Source organism: Ranitomeya imitator, chromosome 4 (genome assembly GCF_032444005.1).
Source record: "Ranitomeya imitator isolate aRanImi1 chromosome 4, aRanImi1.pri, whole genome shotgun sequence".
Classification (NCBI taxonomy): domain Eukaryota; kingdom Metazoa; phylum Chordata; class Amphibia; order Anura; family Dendrobatidae; genus Ranitomeya; species Ranitomeya imitator.
The window spans coordinates 278,645,706-278,664,077 of NC_091285.1; the positions used below are offsets into that span (position 1 = coordinate 278,645,706).

Consider the following 18,372-nt stretch of genomic DNA (forward strand, 5'->3'; position numbering starts at 1 on the left):
AGCTTAATGCCCACATTAAGAAGGGAAATAGGTCTGTAGCTTGCACATTGGGCTGGGTCTTTCCCCTCCTTGTGTATAACCAATATATGTGCTCGCAGAGAATCTCATGGGAGAGAGGATCCTTTGAATAAAGCATTGAGGCTAGAGATAAGATGGGGGGAAAGAGAATCTATAAACAACTTATAATATGGTAAAGAAAACTGGTCAGATTTAGTTTCCCTTACAGCTGTTTGTAGTTCCCCTATAGTAAATGTTAGTATGATGGAATCTGTTGAAGCTTCAGACAAAGAAGGAAAACCAGACTCCTCAATGTATGTTTGAATGCATGATTTAAAGTCATAAACATGCTGATCAAATGGTCATTAAACTATACTGAATCAAAAAGTGTCTTTTTTTTAATTCAAACCTTTTAGACATATAGAATATACACACAAAGTTAAGATAGTGCCTCTAAACCAAGAGCAATTCTACATAGGGGGTCAGCTGAGGCATATACATATAAATATCCAAACAGAAACAGATGAGGTTAGCAAACTCCCTGATGCTCCTGAAAAAATGTGAAAAATACTGACTATGGATATTAGAGATTGCGTTCACATCAAATCCTCTCCCAAATCTTCAAAAATTATACGTGAAAATCCCTATTGGGTGAAGCAGGTTGTGATATAAAGTGCAAATACCTGCGTCATATAGTTAGCGTAAGACAGAGAGTTACAACTCCTGTTCAATACATATTACCTGGGTCTATGTGCCGCTTCCCAAGTGTAGTGCCGAGTGACATGATACACCTCCAAGAACCCCTGGGGTTATGGATGATGATGCGGCGATTTGGGACTCTGTGAATTTTGCTCTCAGGGCTCAGCTGCAAATTACTTAGGCTAATATGCTATGCACCTGCACTTTAGATACATGCTCCTTTCCAATTGACTATTTAGTTGCACTGTGACTTGGCTATTGCGGTATTGATGCATTTGCACTTTATATCACAAACCTGCTTCACCCAATAGGGATTCACCCGTATAATTTTTGGAGATTTGGGAGAGGATTTGATGTGAATGCAATCTCTAATATCCATAGTCAGTAATTTTCACATTTTTTCAGTAGCATCAGGGAGTTTGCTAACCTCATATTCTTTCTGTATGTATGTAGTATTGCTCTTGGTTTAGAGGCACTATTTTAACTTTGTGTGTATATTCTATATGTCTAAATAAAGGTTTGACTTAAAAAAAAAAAAGACTCTTTTTGATTCAGTATAGTTTAATGACTATTTGATCAGTATGTTTATACATTTAGCGGAGTGTTGCCCACCCTTTGTGTAGGAGAATGGGCTTGCGTTATATGCTTACCATGATTTAAAGTCGGCACGGATTAGTTGAGTCTACAGAATATAGTGAAGAGTAGACATTTTTTAATGTTTCCATGTGATCCATGATTGAAGGGATATATGTGTTAGCTCTCTGTATTCTTAGGGCTCTAGCCAGAGACTTCGTACTTTTTTGCCGTGTTCTTAATAATGACAACGGCATTTAGTGAGGTCAGCTTTTGCTGTGTGTATGAGTAATGAACCCAGAGATTCACGTTGGACTATCAGAGGCCTTTTTATGTCATCATATGGAGTGTTTGTGTTCGACCCCAACTTTTTCTAAAAAATCGGGCCCTTTTTGGGCAAATTAGGACTTCTGGTCCCTTTTACTATTAGAATTTTAGAATTACTCCGTCTACTCTGTCAGATATTCTGTCCTGCTCTGTACTCCCTCGGATAGCCTGGATGGGAGGACAGTCCAGGAGACAATGAGGAACACATCGTTCTGCTTTGACATTTGCTATACTAAGTTTTCTACAGAAATGGAGTTATTGTGATCTTTGGCTGAATAGAAGGCATGGCATAGGAAACCATTCCATTCTCTGTTGCCAATTCAATCTACAATTCTTCAGGTCTAAACTAATGGCATTTACAGGAAAAGATGGCAGCTGTGATTCATTGCCCAGGGGTCCGGCATACTGTGTGGAAGTCATCACTGTGACAAAGAGCTGGCGTGACATCAAATGAGTTGGTCACTTCATCTACCTTCAGAGCAGCCAAAATGTAATCTATCTCCTGACAAATACTGTTGGCTGCACGGACTGGAAATGCTGAAATGCATTAGAAATGTTGAGATAACACATTGGGCCACATGACTCGGATATGTCTCGGAAAGATGTGGCCTTGCTGCCCAAAGCTCAACTTGCCAATGGCCAACAGTTTAGTGAGAACACTTTGTGAAATAAAGCCCAGCGCACCAACCTGCATTGGCACCATAAAACATATACTACGTGACGTGCTTTAATAATAGGACTTAGTGGATCGGAATCAGTACTTTAGCCAACTCGAGGAATAATTACCGGTACACGCCTTCTCATCCTGCTGATACACTATGAGGTCAAATTATGTCTTACTGATGTAAAGGTCATTATGTGTGAGCAAACGGTTCTTCTACTTAGAAGCATAAATAATATAATTGAACAATGCTACCCTGTTAATATGCTCCATTTTATACACAACATGGTATTTACAGATGTGCTTACCACTTCTTTATGCCAGAATTGTACTGTAATTGTTTACTACCAGAATTTTTACTGGATTTCTTTGGATTTACATTACCCCCATAACTGTAAATGGGTCTTCTGCATTGGTATTCCCTTTGGGTATTGTGGATGTCTATAATAATGGCCCAATGGCTGCTGTCAGTGTGTCATCTGCAAGTTGTTAGGCATTATTCTCATCCAATATTGTTGTAAAAACCTTGTCTAGATTCTATGTGTGCAAAGGGGAAAATTAAAACAATCTCTTCCTGTTTCAGTACATTGTCTCTAATGAGTGTGTAAGGTCATTTAGTTTAATACATGATGGGATACCATATGGAGCTGTGGGAAAAGTCAAGGTTCATCATACCTTGTGGCAGTATAGATATTGAAGTAGATGATTTGTTTCCTTCTACGTATATGCGACCATCATTTACTGTATCAATCTATATGTTAGGGCTGTATTTAATAAAGAACAAATAACCTCAAAACTTCTGTAATCCTTTTCATTCCTTTTTCCTTTTTCTTGCATTTCAGCGTCTGCAAAATATTCCATAAATATTGTAGCTTTACCTGCCTGAAATTTGTTAGTACTTTTATTAATAAAGGAATAATTCTAAAACCCAAGAATTACTAGAGATGTTTAGTTATACATACACAGATGTGTAGACTATACATAGGCATGAGAAAAAGGGGAAAAGTACGGTAGATGGAAATGTCTTCATCAACATGTATGTTCCTTCTGTATTTATTCTTTTTCCTGATCTGTAGTTTAATCCTCCTTAATTGGCTTCATATGAAGTAGTATGTGTATGTTTGTATGAGTATACGCATGTATGTGTGTATATATATATATAATGTATGTATATATGTATGTATGAGTATACGCCTACATGTGTGTTTGTGGGTGTATACCGTATGTATAATGTATGTATATATATGTGTTTGTGTGTATACCGTATATATAATATATTTATATGTGTATGTATGAGTGTACGCGTGTGTGTGTGTGTGTATGTATGTATATATATATATATAATGTATGTATGTGTGTATGCATAAGTATACGCATGCATGTGTATATATATATATTGTATGTATATATGTGTGTGCGTGTATGTATATATATATATATATATATATATATGTGTCTGTGCATATACAGTATATTCATATTTATATATTATCTCATCAGTTCCATCGTTGTGTGTGGTGATTTGTGTTATTTTACCTACTTTTTTTGTTTTTATGTCTGGTAATCGATTTTAGAAAAAAATCTACTTCTTTTTTTTCTGTTTCACCTCAGCAATACAAGGATCAGGAGTGATTTTTCGGACTGTTGAAGTGACGCTTCACAAAGAAGGTAACACCTTCGGATTTGTAATACGAGGTAAGTAACATTTTGTAATTTATTATTATACCCATCTTGTAGAAAGGGTGATTTTTTTTTTGTAGCTATAAGGTTTCACGTTTCAGCTATAAGGTTGTAGGGTTTCAGTTCCAAAAATTGCTGTTTTACATAGGTGGTGATAGCAGGGTGGTTTTAGTATCTCTGATATTGACCATTACCTACACTATGCAGTTACCAGCCACTGTGCACATAAAGTGTAGGGGCTTGGAGAAAATGTATTGCGTTCATTTGTAATTTTTTTTCAATGCATCTCCCCTGATAGCCTTTTTGAAAGTCTCTAACAAAATGGTAAATTACATTTTCTGTATTATTTTGCTGCACATGATGAAAGCTGCATACTCTTTGAATCCTCTCAGCTTGTTTTCTATGGTCTGTTTTGCAGGCTTTCATCACTTTTACTTGATTGCTAAATCTATATCAGTAAGATGCTTTGCTGAAAGGCGTAAAACAATATTCTTTTTAGTTAATTCACTACCCGGTACAAATATCCTTAGATTTTCATTAAAAGATAAGAAACTAATTTTGCAGAGCATTTGAAAACACTTTAGCAACCTGTTACCAATTTCACAAAGCAAGAAAATGTAGGCAAACTGTATATATATATCCTGCAAATGTCACCATCCTGAATAGCGTGCAGTGGAAAGCGGGGTTAAAGGAGTACTCCATCAGTGTTCTTTAGCAATTGCATGCTCCCTGTGTGCATGTGAGGTACTCGCCCTATTACAACACTTCTTCCTTTGCGGTAGTTTAGTTTTGACTTGTGTGAATCCATATTGGTAGTAATACAGTCAATTAGCTAGTACTGAATTCATACAGTAAGCTTGTCTACAAGTGTTTTTTTATTCAAAGCCAAGAAATGACTTAAAACAGTTTTCCCTTCAAACGTGTGTAAAGAGTCATCCCTTCATGCATATGCTTATAAAAAGTCTTCCTGTCTTACTTTAACTTATGAGTCTTCCCTTCATACATGTGCATATAGTCTGTCCTTCATAAATGTGCTTATAAAAAGTCTTCCCTTAAAACATCTACATATAAAGAGTCTACTTATAATGAGTCTTCCCCTCATACATGTGCTTACAGAGTTTTTCTTACAGATATCTGTTTATAAAGAATCTTCCCTTCATACACATGCTAATAAAGAGATTTCACGTCTTATATGTGTTTATACAGAGTCTTACCTTCACACATGTACTTATAAAGAGTCTTCCCTTCATTCATGTGCTTTTAAAGAGTCTTCCCTTCACATATTCATTTAAAGAGTCTTCCCTTAATATATTCATGTGCTGATAAAGTCTTCCCTTCATATATATGCTTATAAAGTCTTCCCTTCATACATGTGCTTATAAAGAGTCTTCCCTTCATACATGTGCTTATACAGACTCTTGCCCTCATACATTTGCTTATAAAGAGTCTTCCCTTCACCCATGCTTATTAAGAGTTTTCCCTTCATATAAAGTCTTACCTTGCTTATAAAGAATATTCCCTTTATGCATGTGCTTATAAAGAGTCTACCCTTTATACATGTATGTATAGTCTTCCCTTTATAAATCTGCATATAGAGTCTTCCCTTTATACATGTGCGAATAGTCTTCCCCTGACACGTATTTTAAAGAGTCTTCCCATCATGCATGTTTTTATAAAGTGTTTTTCTTTCATACATGTTGTGACGACACAGCATTTTATATTAATTAACAAGATATCTATTTTTGGAAAGCCATGAGGAATAGACTGTTATTTATATGTTGACTTTTGAATGTATGTTTTATATTTTGATTCATCAAGAAAACAAAAACTTTAGTTCGTATAAGCCTGTAATATTGACTTTTAAGTTGACATTTCTTGTAACATATTGTGCTGTTATCCTGGATGATGGAGACACAGGATAATTGAACAGTGATGTTTGCTGATATGTTGATTACACATTGTCCAGGCCAGCTATATTGTTGACTTGCAAAACAGAGGAAGAAAAACTATGCAGATAGATTAAATAATTAATAACGCAAGTTGATCTCCTCACCATTCTTCCCCTTTACCTCTGAATGCTGGCTTGAAGGACAGTTGTTAACTATAAAAAGAGGATATGCGCCTCTGTACATCTATACATCCAAAGAACCCAAGACTCTTTACAAGACCATGGCCCCAGCTGAAAGAATACAGATCTGCTCCATTGACCATCACTAAACTATAAATATGTTTGGGGTAGTCAAGATTTGGACCAGCCGGTCACCTGAGCCCCATGGATACATTTGGAGAAAACTAGGGTTGGGACTCACCGGTCACCTGGCACCAGGGAGATGTTTGGAGAAGCCAGGATGTAACCCTACGGTCACTTGGCCTTGTACCTCAATGGACTGTCATCTTCCTAAGCTTGTCGATACCTACTCTCTGTACTTGCCACAGGGGAGGTAGTCTGCCTTAAAAGCTCTGAAGTCATAGCTACTTTTATCCTGACGAGTCAGTGGAAGGGTGAGACTCTGTAATTTCGCACTATCTTGGGTATTTTGCTGAGACAGTTCTACATGTTATTTGCCTGTTTTGTGGTTCAATAAAGTATTGCCACACTGCTTTACTCTCACTTTGCATTCCCTGAGTAGTATTACGCCCACAGTAAAAGGTTTTGGCTAGCGGACTAGAGCACCTGCTGACCCCCGTGTCTCCACACATGTGTTTATAAGTACTTGTGTGAAGGGAAGACTCTTTATAAGCATCTCCCAGTGAACAAAAGGACCAGGCCTAGGAATTTCAATGTGCTAATTCTTCTCCAACATCATTTGTAGGGTGATAGTCAGGAGGGCTCCATACTTATCAGACTGTCTGCCTATCCCACCAACATCAGTGAGATCAACCGACTGTAGTCTGATGTGAATGGGAACTTTTAGGTTTGAAAGTATTTAAATTATTATTACATACAGTGGGGAAAATAAGTTTTTGATACACTGCCGATATTGCAAGTTTTTCCACCTACAAAGAGTGGAGAGGTTTGTAATTTTTTCATAGGTACGCTTCGACTGTGAAAGACAGAATCTAAAAACAAAACAAAAACAAACAAAAAGACTGAAAATCACATTGTATGATTTTTAAATAATTAAATTGCTTGAAACAAGTGTTTAATAACCTACCAATCAGCAAGAATTCTGGCTCTCACAGAGCTGTTAGTTTTTCCTTAAGCAACCCTCCTACTTTGTACTCATTACCTGTATTAAATGCACCTGTTTTAACTCTTTACTAGAGATGAGCGAATTTGATCGGGTCAGGGCTTATTCGGCAAGCTATAGCGTTTACCAAATAAGCGGCAGAGGGAACTCGACTTCCTGGATCGCTGTGGCTAATCAGCTGCTCGGCTCCGCAGCTGCATGTGGTTACAGCTGTGTGACAGTCACGACACATGCATGGAGAGCCCAAGAAACAGGCTCTACATGCATGTGTCGTGACTGTCACACAGCCGCCACACATTCAGCTGCAGGTCCGAACAACTGATCAATCGGAGCGATCCAGGGAGTCTGGTTCCCTCCTGAGCTTATTTAGTAAGCGCTATAGCTTGCCAAATAAGCCCTGACCCAATCAAATTCATTAATCTCTGCTCGTTACCTGTATAAAATACACCTATGCACACACTCAATGAATCACACACCAACGTCTCCACCATGGCCAAGACCAAACACCTGGGACAAAATTGTAGACCTGCACAAGGCTGGGATGGGCTCCGGAAGAATAGGAAAGCAGCTTGGTGAGTAGGCAACAACTGTTGACTCAATTATTAGAAAATGGAAGAAACACAAGATGAAAGTCAACCTTCCTCGGTCTGGGACTCCATGCAAGATATTACCTCGTGAGGTAAATAGGATTCTGAGAAAGGGTAGGAATTAGTCCAGAACTACACATGAGGACCTGGTCAATGACCTGAAAAGAGCTGGCACCACAGTCTCAAAGATTACTGTAAGTAATACACTATGCTGTCATGGATTAAAATCCTGCAGGGCACATAAGGTCCCCCTGCTCATGCCAACACATTTCCAGTCTTGTTTGAAGTTTGCCAATGACCATCTGGATGATCCAGAGGAGACATAGGAGAAGGTCATGTAGTCAGATCAGACCAAAATAGAACTTTTTGGTATCAACTCCAGTCGCCATCGTTGGAGGAAGAAGAAGAATGGGTACAACCCTAAGTACAGACCTGAACCCTATAGAAAATCTTTGGAGGAAGCTGAAACTCAATGTTGCCCAGTGACAGCCCCGAAACCTAAAATATCTGTAGATCTGTATAGAGGAGTGGGCCAAAGTCCTTGCGGCAGTTTGTGTGCAAACTTGGTCAAGACAAACAAGAAAAGTCTGACATCTGTAATTACAAACGAAGGTTTCTTTACCAAATAATATGTTCTGTTTTTCTATTGAATCAAATATTTATTTCATGCAATAAAATGCAAATTCATTATGTAAAAATCATACAATGTGACTTTCTGGTTTTCATTTTTGGATTCTGTCTCTCACATGCAAAGTGTACCTACGATAAAATTTACAGACCTCTCCATTCTATGTAGATAGAAAACGTGCAAAATCGTCAGTGTATCAATTACCGTATTTTCCGGCGTATAAGACGACTGGGCGTATAAGACGACCCCCCAACTTTTCCATTTAAAATATAAAATCTTCTTAAAAGTCGGGGGTGGTCTTATACGCTGTATGTCGTCTTATAGGGCCGGTGACTAATGTGCCTTTTTGGGGGGGGGAGTGGTCCCGATGACGGAGGGGGCGTCTCACAGGAAAGTGTGAGTGGAGTATGCCCCATTACCTCACATTGTAGCTGCAGCCAGCGTCAGCGTGGGGTGCTGGGGAGCGGCGGCGGCTGCTCCTCTTTGTGCCGCGTGGGTGCTGTGGGGCGGCGGCTCCTCTTCGTGCAGCGTCGGGGCTCTGCTGTGGGGCGGCAGCGGCGGCGTATCTTCACGCAGAGTCAGTCGGGGCTCCTCCGGCATCTCCTGAAAGCCCGGAGGCGCCGGCAGCTCCATTGTTGCGATGCGGTGGCCTCCGGAAAAATGGCCGCTGGGGGCGGCGCATGCTCAGATTCAGATCTCGTCTCCCGAGATCTCGGGACGAGATCTGAATCTGAGCATGCGCCGTCCCCAGCGGCCATTTTCCCGGAGGCCACCGCATCGCAGCAATGGAGCTGCCGGCGCCTCCGGGCTTTCAGGAGATGCCGGAGGAGCCCTGACTGACTCTGCGGGAAGATACGTCGCCGTTGCCGCCCCACAGCACAGAGCCCCGACGCTGTACGAAGAGGAACCGCCGCCCCACAGCACCCACGCGGCACAAAGAGGAGCAGCCGCTGCCGCTCCCCAGCACCCCACGCTGATGCTGGCTGCAGCTACAAAGTGAGGTAATGGGGCATACTCCACTCACACTTTCCTGTGAGACGCCCACTCCGTCATCGGGACCACTCCCCCCCACCCACCCACCATATACACCCAGTGTACAAGACGATACCCGGCGTATAAGACGACCCCCGACTTTTAAGAAGATTTTCAGGGGTTAAAAAGTCATCTTATACGCTGGAAAATACGGTACTTATTTTCACCACTGTAACCAGATTTCTTTACACTGATACTCCTGCACGGTGCGGGGCTACAAGTGCTTTGTGCAATATATGGAGTGACATGAGAAATATGGTGCAAGTAAATAAGAGACATTGGCATCCAATCAGTAATAATGATCAAAATAATCATTTTCATCTATATAGTGGCAAGACACTTCACAGCCGTTTACAATTTAAAGGTGACATGTATACACAATATAGTTGTAAAATTAGACCACAACTAGATTTACTTTTATTCTCAATCTGTTCTGCTTTTATCAGGGAAAGCGCGTTTTATTAGTTTTTGTAATCTCTACTTCCTATCTGACTTTAAAGGTTGAAACTTTTTCATTTTTTTTTCATTTCTTTCTATTAACCTTTAGCATTTTTTGTGTTTGTAAAAGACCTTCTAAAAGTAATTTGACATGTTTTCTATTAGAAAGCCGGGAAGGCCTGAATATAATCTTCATGTGGAATGGCTGAGGCTAATGCCCTTTGGGCTACGCGGCGAGCAGAATGTGTATGCGCTTTGAGCAATATTTGTATTCTGTTTTCTTCTTTCCAGGAGGAGCACATGAGGACAGAAATAAATCTCGTCCTATTGTAATAACTTGCGTTAGACCTGGAGGACCAGCTGACAGGTACAATACATCTTCCTCTGGCAATAGAGATGGATCTGGGTTGCTCTGGCACGCAAGCAGATAAGCTATGCATCAAATGCTATAAGCAAGGATAATGAATGTAAAAGCCCTTACCATGTATTAAAAGCAGCAGCGACAATAAGATTTGCACAGGATGCTTATTCCTCACCTCTTTTATCCATTATCAGCTATTACGCTGGATTTGACAACGACAGAGCAATCTTAGCCACAATATAATATGATGACTTATGGTGGCAATCCTTAACATTATTCAAATTTTCAGAGACAAGCAGTCTGATGAAATAAAAAATCAGTCTAAACTGCAAGCCTGTTGCCTGTTCACTCCCTAAGGATCCGAGGAGCAGAATACTTTAATACATTTCTATGTATGTACATTTAATGCACTAAATGAGTAAAATGACCACGTTTCTTTCTTAATCAGATATCCAGGTCTTTCTGACTGTTTGTAGAAATAATTGGTCAATGTAAATAGGGAAAAAGGCAGGATATTAGACTATTGAGAGAGACCCTTGAATCACAGCCCCCAAATGCTAATAACCTGAAGATACAGGGTTAACCTCCAGAGTAATAGTGTTACAATGTTGGCCTTACTGAAATTGTGGCTACTGGGGAGAAAATAAGCTTTATTCCTAACCGGTTGCGATCTTTCAGTCATAGAGATGTGCACAGGGTGTCTACGGTCACCGTCCCCAACAATGTGAGAAATGGCTGTAAGATTGACAGCTCGCTCTGCAGAGATGCTCAAAGCGAGCTGTCAATCAAAGTGCCAGGGCATGCTTACAGCCGCCCCTCACTGTGTACTGAGCGACTACTGTAGCTGCTCTGGGCACCTTTCTATGACGGATATCTGGCGGCTCCCAGGAGGAATAAAGTCCATTTTCTCCCAGTAGCCGCACTTTCAGTAAGGTGGCCGAGTAGCATTAATTTCATAACTATGGCACAGTTCCTCTGGAAGGAGTGCACACCTCACAATGCACTGGGTTGAGCCTGTTTCCCGGAGTGTATGGAAACACTTTGACCTTTGAGCGAAGTTTTCTTGCTATAGTGTATGAAAGCCGAGTGCAGCGCTGGTTTACTTGCTCTTCATTAGATTGTAATAAGCACTTATTTTTCCATCACTGATTTTCAGATTAAAGTAATTTCTATTCCTCGGTGACCTAGTGCTTGATAACTGTCAAGGTAAATGTTAAGAGTGTGGACAAGTAGGATTGATGTCATGAACGCTGCAAATGAATCATTTTATGTGAGTGGCTATTATCTCTAAACCACATTACATCAAATTAATAAGGATTGTTTTTTTCATCCTATTCTAGAGAGGGTACAATCAAGCCAGGGGACAGATTGCTGAGCGTGGATGGAATTCGCCTACATGGAACGACACACGCTGAAGCCATGAGTATTCTTAAGCAGTGCGGCCAAGAAGCGACCTTACTTGTAGAATATGAAGTCTCCGTCATGGGTAAGCAGGAGTCCTATCATATACTTAATGATCGCTATGCTCTATGTGCAGTTCGCCGACGTTAATGTATGTATGAACATTGTGTTATGTTACTGTCATCTTACCAAGTGTCTGGTATTGCAGCTGATGTCACAATGTCGCTTATAACCAACCAATGAACTGATGTGATGCTGTTTTTGAAAGCAGCCCCGCTTTTCCAATCTTAGCCATTTCATATTCCCTAGATTAGCCAGGCTTGGGACTGATGATTAATATTAGATTAGTGGAGAACCAAATTTTGCCACCCCCCACTGATCAGGATTGACCATCAACTTTCAGTCTTGATAACCCCCTAATCCGCATAAAAAAATCAAAATAATTTTAAAATATGTGATTTCTATCCTGAGAAATTGGTATTATTATTATTATTATTATTTATTATTATAGCGCCATTTATTCCACGGCGCTTTACATGTGAGGAGGGGTATACATAATAAAACAAGTACAATAATCTTGAAAAATACAAGTCACAACTGGTACAGGAGGAGAGAGGACCCTGCCCGCGAGGGCTCACAATCTACAAGGGATGGGTGAGGATACAGTAGGTGAGGGTAGAGCTGGCCGTGCAGCGGTTTGGTCAATCGGTGGTTACTGCAGGTTGTAGGCTTGTCGGAAGAGGTGAGTCTTCAGGTTCTTTTTGAAGGTTTCGATGGTAGGCGAGAGTCTGATATGTTGTGGTAGAGCATTCCAGAGTAGGGGGGATGCACGAGAGAAATCTTGTATGCGATTGTGGGAAGAGGAGATAATAGGGGAGTAGAGAAGGAGATCTTGTGAGGATCGGAGGTTGCGTGCAGGAAAGTACCGGGAGACGAGGTCACAGATGTATGGAGGAGACAGGTTGTGGATGGCTTTATATGTCATGGTTAGGCTTTTGTACTGGAGTCTCTGGGTGATGGGGAGCCAGTGCAGGGATTGACAGAGGGGAGAGGCCGGGGAATAGCGGGGGGACAGGTGGATTAGTCGGGCAGCAGAGTTTAGAATAGATTGGAGGGGTGCAAGAGTGTTAGAGGGGAGGCCACAGAGCAGGAGGTTACAGTAGTCAAGGCGAGAGATGATGAGGGCATGGACTAGGGTTTTTGCAGATTCTTGGTTTAGGAATGTGCGGATCCGTGAAATATTTTTGAGTTGGAGGCGGCAGGAAGTGGAAAGGGTTTGGATATGTGGTTTAAAGGAGAGATCAGTGTCAAGGATTACCCCAAGACAGCGGGCTTGTGGGACTGGGGAGAGTGGGCAGCCGTTTACTGTAATGGATAGGTTCGTTGGGGAGATCGCGTGAGATGGGGGAAAGATGATGAATTCTGTTTTGTCCATGTTAAGTTTTAGAAATCTAGTGGAGAAGAAGGATGAAATAGCAGACAGACATTGAGGGATTCTGGTTAGTAGGGAGGTGATATCTGGTCCAGAGATGTAGATCTGTGTGTCGTCAGCATAGAGATGATACTGAAAGCCGTGAGATTCTATGAGCTGTCCCAGGCCAAAGGTGTAGATGGAGAAGAGCAGGGGTCCTAGAACTGAACCTTGCGGGACTCCGACAGATAGGGGGCGAGGTGAGGAGGTGGTGTGTGAGTGGGAGACGCTGAATGTACGGTCAGTTAGGTATGATGAGATCCAGGATAGGGCCAATTCTGTGATGCCAAGGGATGAGAGGGTCTGCAGCAGCAGGGAATGGTCCACTGTGTCAAAGGCAGAGGACAGGTCCAGGAGGAGGAGGACAGAGTAGTGTCGCTTGCTCTTGGCGGTTAATAGGTCATTGGTGACCTTAGTTAGGGCAGTTTCAGTGGAGTGGTGTGACCGGAAGCCTGATTGAAAGCGGTCGAAGAAGGAGCAGGAAGATAGATGGGAGGACAGTTCAATATGGACATGTTGTTCCAGTAGTTTTGAGGCAAAGGGGAGAAGTGATATAGGGCGATAGCTAGATACAGAGGATGGGTCAAGAGAGGGCTTTTTGAGGATAGGTGTGATTGTGGCATGTTTAAAGCTTGAGGGGAAAATGCCAGTTGTTAGTGATAGGTTAAAGAGATGGGTTAGGGTTGGGATGAAGACTGTGGTGAGGTTTGGGATGAAGTGGGATGGGAGTGGGTCAAGTGCACAGGTGGTGAGATGCGATCTTGAGAGTAGAGTGGAGAGTCCGTTTTCTGTAATGGTGGAGAAGTTGGTTTTGGAGGTGGAGGGCTGGGTAGTTGGGAGGAAGGGTTCTGGGGGTTGTTTACTAAAATTGTCTCTGATGTTCTCAATTTTCTGCTTGAAAAATGAGGCGAAGTCTTCAGCTGAGATGAGTGGGGAGGGAGGAGGTGCTGGGGGACGGAGGAGAGAGTTGAAGGTGTTGAATAACTGTTTGGGGTTGTGAGACAGGGAGGATATGAGAGATGAGAAGTAGGTTTGTTTTGCTGTGGCGAGCATGGTTTTGAAAGCAGTGAGGGACTGTTTGAATGCGATGAAGTCCTCGATGGAGTGGGATCTTTTCCATCTGCGCTCAGCAGCTCTGGAAGCTCGCCTCAGTTCTTTTGTCATGCTGGTGTGCCAGGGTTGTCTGTTGATTTTGCGAGCTTTGGTATGTGTGAGAGGGGCAAGAGATTCCAAAGCTGCAGCTATTGTGGTGTTATATAGAGCGGCAGCATCATCCGCATTGTGTAGGGAGCTTATGTCTGTGAGAGGGAGGAGGGATTCAGAGAGTGAGTGAAGATCAAGGTGTTTAAGATTTCTGCGAGGGTGTGAGAGTTTGTGGGGTGGGGGTTGTAGACAAGGAGTGGAAAGGGAAGAGAATGTAAGTAGGTTGTGGTCAGAAAGAGGAAGAGGTGAGTTTGAGAGGTTGGATAGGGAGCAGAGGCGGGTGAGAATGAGGTCCAGTGTGTGACCATCTTTGTGGGTGGCTGTAGAAGACCATTGAGTGAGGCCAAAGGAGGAAGTGAGAGATAGAAGTTTAGTGGCAGCTGAGAGGGAAGTGTCAATGGGGATGTTGAAGTCGCCCATGATGATAGTGGGGATGTCGGCGGCGAGGAAGTGGAGTAGCCAGGTGGTGAAGTGGTCGAAGAAGGTGGTGGCTGGCCCTGGGGGACGGTAGATGACAGCCAGTTGGAGGTTGGAAGGGGAGTAGATGCGCACAGAGTGCACCTCAAAGGAAGGGAGGATAACAGAGGGTGGCAGTGGGATTGGGACGAAGGAGCAGTTATCTGACAGGAGAAAACCAACTCCTCCGCCATGCTTGCTGCTGGGGCGGGGTGTGTGAGAAAGGTGGAAGCCACCGTAAGAGAGTGCCGCAGGGGAGGCTGTGTCAGAAGGGGTGAGCCAGGTTTCAGTGATGCCGAGGAAGGAGAGTTTGTTATTGATGAAGAGGTCATGGATAAATGGAAGTTTATTGCAGACAGAGCGTGCGTTCCATAGTGCTCCAGATAGGGAAATTGGGGGAGTGGGGGCAGGATGAATGGGTATGAGGTTACTGTGGTTGCGAGGACGTGTAGAGGATCGTGGCAGGGGATTAGAAATGAGTGTGGGGATGTGATGAGGAGGGCCAGGATTTGGGGATATGTCGCCAGCAATGAGGAGCAGCAGACAGAGCGTTAGAAGGTGTGAGCTGGATAGGTCATGATGTGGCCGTGTGTGCCTGGCGAGAAAGGATTGTATGTGGAGGAATAGTTCTGTGGAGGAGGTGAGATGACTGGGGAGGATGGAGGGAGAAATGACTAGTTCTTTACTGGGTGGAGGGACTACAGGAGATCGGAAGAAATAGAGTGGTATGGGGGTGAATGTGAAAAGAAACCGAAACATTATAGTGGTTTTCTATTCCTTTACCTTCCAGTCAATTCCAGTCCAATTCTAGTCTAATTCATAGCAATTTAAAAATGCAATTTCTAAGATGGTCAGACACGTCTGGTCAGACTCATGGCTATGAATTTATGGGCACCTAAGGGCTCACAGCTGAGAGGGAGGATGTGGGCGTGTGTGTCCAGAGCACATGTTCACAGTTAAGCCAGGTCATAAAGAGGGGGTGGGGTAGATGGCCACTCAGGTATGCAAGCAAGAAGCAAGGGAAGTGAAATACGAATGGATAGAAAACAATGGGTAAGCAAAGCATACCAGGTGGGAATTATATGCAGTTCACATAAACACACATATATGTGTGGTATGGTATCACATGTGTGGTATGTGTGGTATGGTATCATGGAATACCTTTAGGGTGCATGTTTTCAGCAGGATTTCACAGTTGTCCAACCTCGGGCCGAGCTCCGATCTCAGAAGTCAGATTTTTCAATGTAGATTTAAGAGACTTTTTTGATTTTCTCCTGGTCGGTCTCCTTTAACAAGCTGAAATGTTGGTGGCTTACGTTGTCTTCATGAAATTGTGCTTTAAAATCATAGCACCGCCACCTACAGTAACCATTAATATAAAGGAAATATGCTTTAGGAGTGGTAATTTCTGTTAATCTCATAAAAAGTAAATGAAACCTTGTAATAAAGATAATGGCCTTCACTACTTAACCAAGGAAGCATAATTCACGTGTGACATTTTATTAATTTTATGGGCAGGATTAATTGTAACATTGCATGGTAATCTATAACCATGCACAATGTTCAGTTTAACTACCTCTCCAATGGAGCCTGTGAATTGTGCTATAAAACACAAGTGTGCTGTTGTGGTATAATTACAGAGGGAGGCCAGATGGGACCCGTGTCCCAAGTCCGTACGCACAGCCGCCATTCAGAAATTCAATTAGAACATTTTTAAGAGGATTGAACATTACATGTGAAAACCCAGCAGTACCCCCGGATGTGAGGGGCATGTTTTCCCGGATGGGCATGGCTTTCTTTCCTTCACACATCTGAGAAATACCTTCAGTTCTGTTGATACAATACATACTTAGGGAGTCTTGAAATTGCTTTGTTTTGTGTTTTTTATGGAGCATTCTGCATATTCAGTCATTCAAGGTCTGTATGTTTTTAATACATAGAAGCAGAAATGTTTTTGTTGTAAGATTTAATATAACTTATCTAACAGAAATAATGACTTACTCTATTATATGCTGTATTACGAAGGTATTCTCTACTTTACATTCCATATGGCGGCTTCCTGAGTGCTACTGTGCTTCCTGAGTGATAATGTGTGCAAACTGTAAAGCGCTGCGGAAAATGTTAGCGCTATATAAAAATAAAGATTATTATTATTATACCTGTACATAGACTAAGCACAGGCAGGGTCTCCAGGTGTCTGTATGCACATGGCTCTGTTACGTCCATGAGGTCTCTGGCTGACCGTTACGTCCACCCGATTTCCTTACAATACTCGGGACTGATGTCTGTACTACTTTGCTTTAGGACTCGTGGAGACGACCGTATTAGCGGTCCCACTGCGATCCGATAAAACATCAGATTGCACCCAGACCAATGTTATGCTATGGGGTGGTGCACATGTCCGATTTTTTCCTTGGACAGAGACGGCCATGCAAGTCATTGAGTATGTGGAAAACATTGGACTGCACTAGGATGACATATGAGTGCAGTCTGATTTCCAAGGACTGACAGACTGGAGATTGAGACATTTTTTTCTCCATCTTCTCCTCATCCGAGAAAATTGGATCCCACTCTGTTCAAACACTGATTAAAGTGTGATTTGCACAATCAACCCGATTCTCTATGAGAGGTAACAGTCGTCTGCACCTAGCCTTAGACTGATAATTTCTCATTATTGGGTTTGTCAATAAGACACTTAGTGTTATGGTTAGAAAAAAATATACTTCAAGAGGAAAGCCATTCATAAATCATGTCCTCATAGGATTTATATGCAAGTGAGAAGATCACATAACACTAGAATCCTCTTTAGTTTTTATAACAAATTTCTATCTGGTTGTGATCATTTCAACTTTGCATAAATGAATCTTACAAGCAAATAGAAAAACTATGGAAAATATGTTAGCAAGGTATGCTTTTTTCTTCGCTTATGAACTGCTTTTTCTCTCCCCTCTGTCTCCAGAACGTACTATATGAAAAATTGAAAAAGTACTTTCAAAGTCAAAACAAGATTAACTTGACAGATCACTGAGGGATCAGATTACATCTGCTCTTTGAAGTTTATAGAGAGGCAGGAGGGTTAGAGGGAGGAGCACAGTAAGAGAACAGGCGTTGGAAGAGATAGGCAGATCAATATTTTTGCATTTATGTCACCCGTTGCTGGATTCATAGCTACACTGCTCAGTAGTACTGTATAATGTCCAAATGTTGTTGATTATTAACATGTGCTACAGACAAAAGAGAGGATCTCTATATTTCTGCATATGGGAGATCATCGTGGCTAGCCTACACTCACTTATGAAAATTGCAAGATACGAGTTATATAATGGCCAAAAACAGTCCTATTCCTCGTGCACATACATGAGAGCTTACCCTGAAACAACGGACTCACTTTCTAAAAAAGTGCATTTTTTGCAATTGTATAGGGAACAAAGGATTGTAAATGCTTTGGGATAAAATAATGGATTCATATATGATTGTGTTCTGAGTATGAAAGTATTAATCCAACATGTCTTGATTATAAATAGCCAAAAATGCCGCCCACAGCCCAGTCAGTCAGGGGAAGTGCATGTGACTGCGATACATCTGGGTAAAACCAGGAAATCCGTGAGTTAAAAGGTATAAATCAATGAGGGCATTTTACAACGTAGTGCACCACCTCTTTAAATGA

The 18,372-nt window shown here is 41.8% G+C and overlaps 1 protein-coding gene across 18 annotated transcripts in view; it reads left to right on the forward strand.

Moving 5' to 3' along the window:
* Positions 1-18,372, forward strand: part of GRIP1 (glutamate receptor interacting protein 1) — an 859,437-nt gene that overhangs the window by 720,931 nt on the left and 120,134 nt on the right. For all 18 annotated transcript variants that reach the window (XM_069764654.1, XM_069764651.1, XM_069764661.1 and 15 more), the window contains exons 5-7: positions 3,869-3,952; positions 10,105-10,180; positions 11,515-11,660. In XM_069764654.1, coding sequence (XP_069620755.1) covers positions 3,869-3,952; positions 10,105-10,180; positions 11,515-11,660 — 306 coding nt within the window. The remainder of the gene's footprint in view (positions 1-3,868; positions 3,953-10,104; positions 10,181-11,514; positions 11,661-18,372) is intronic.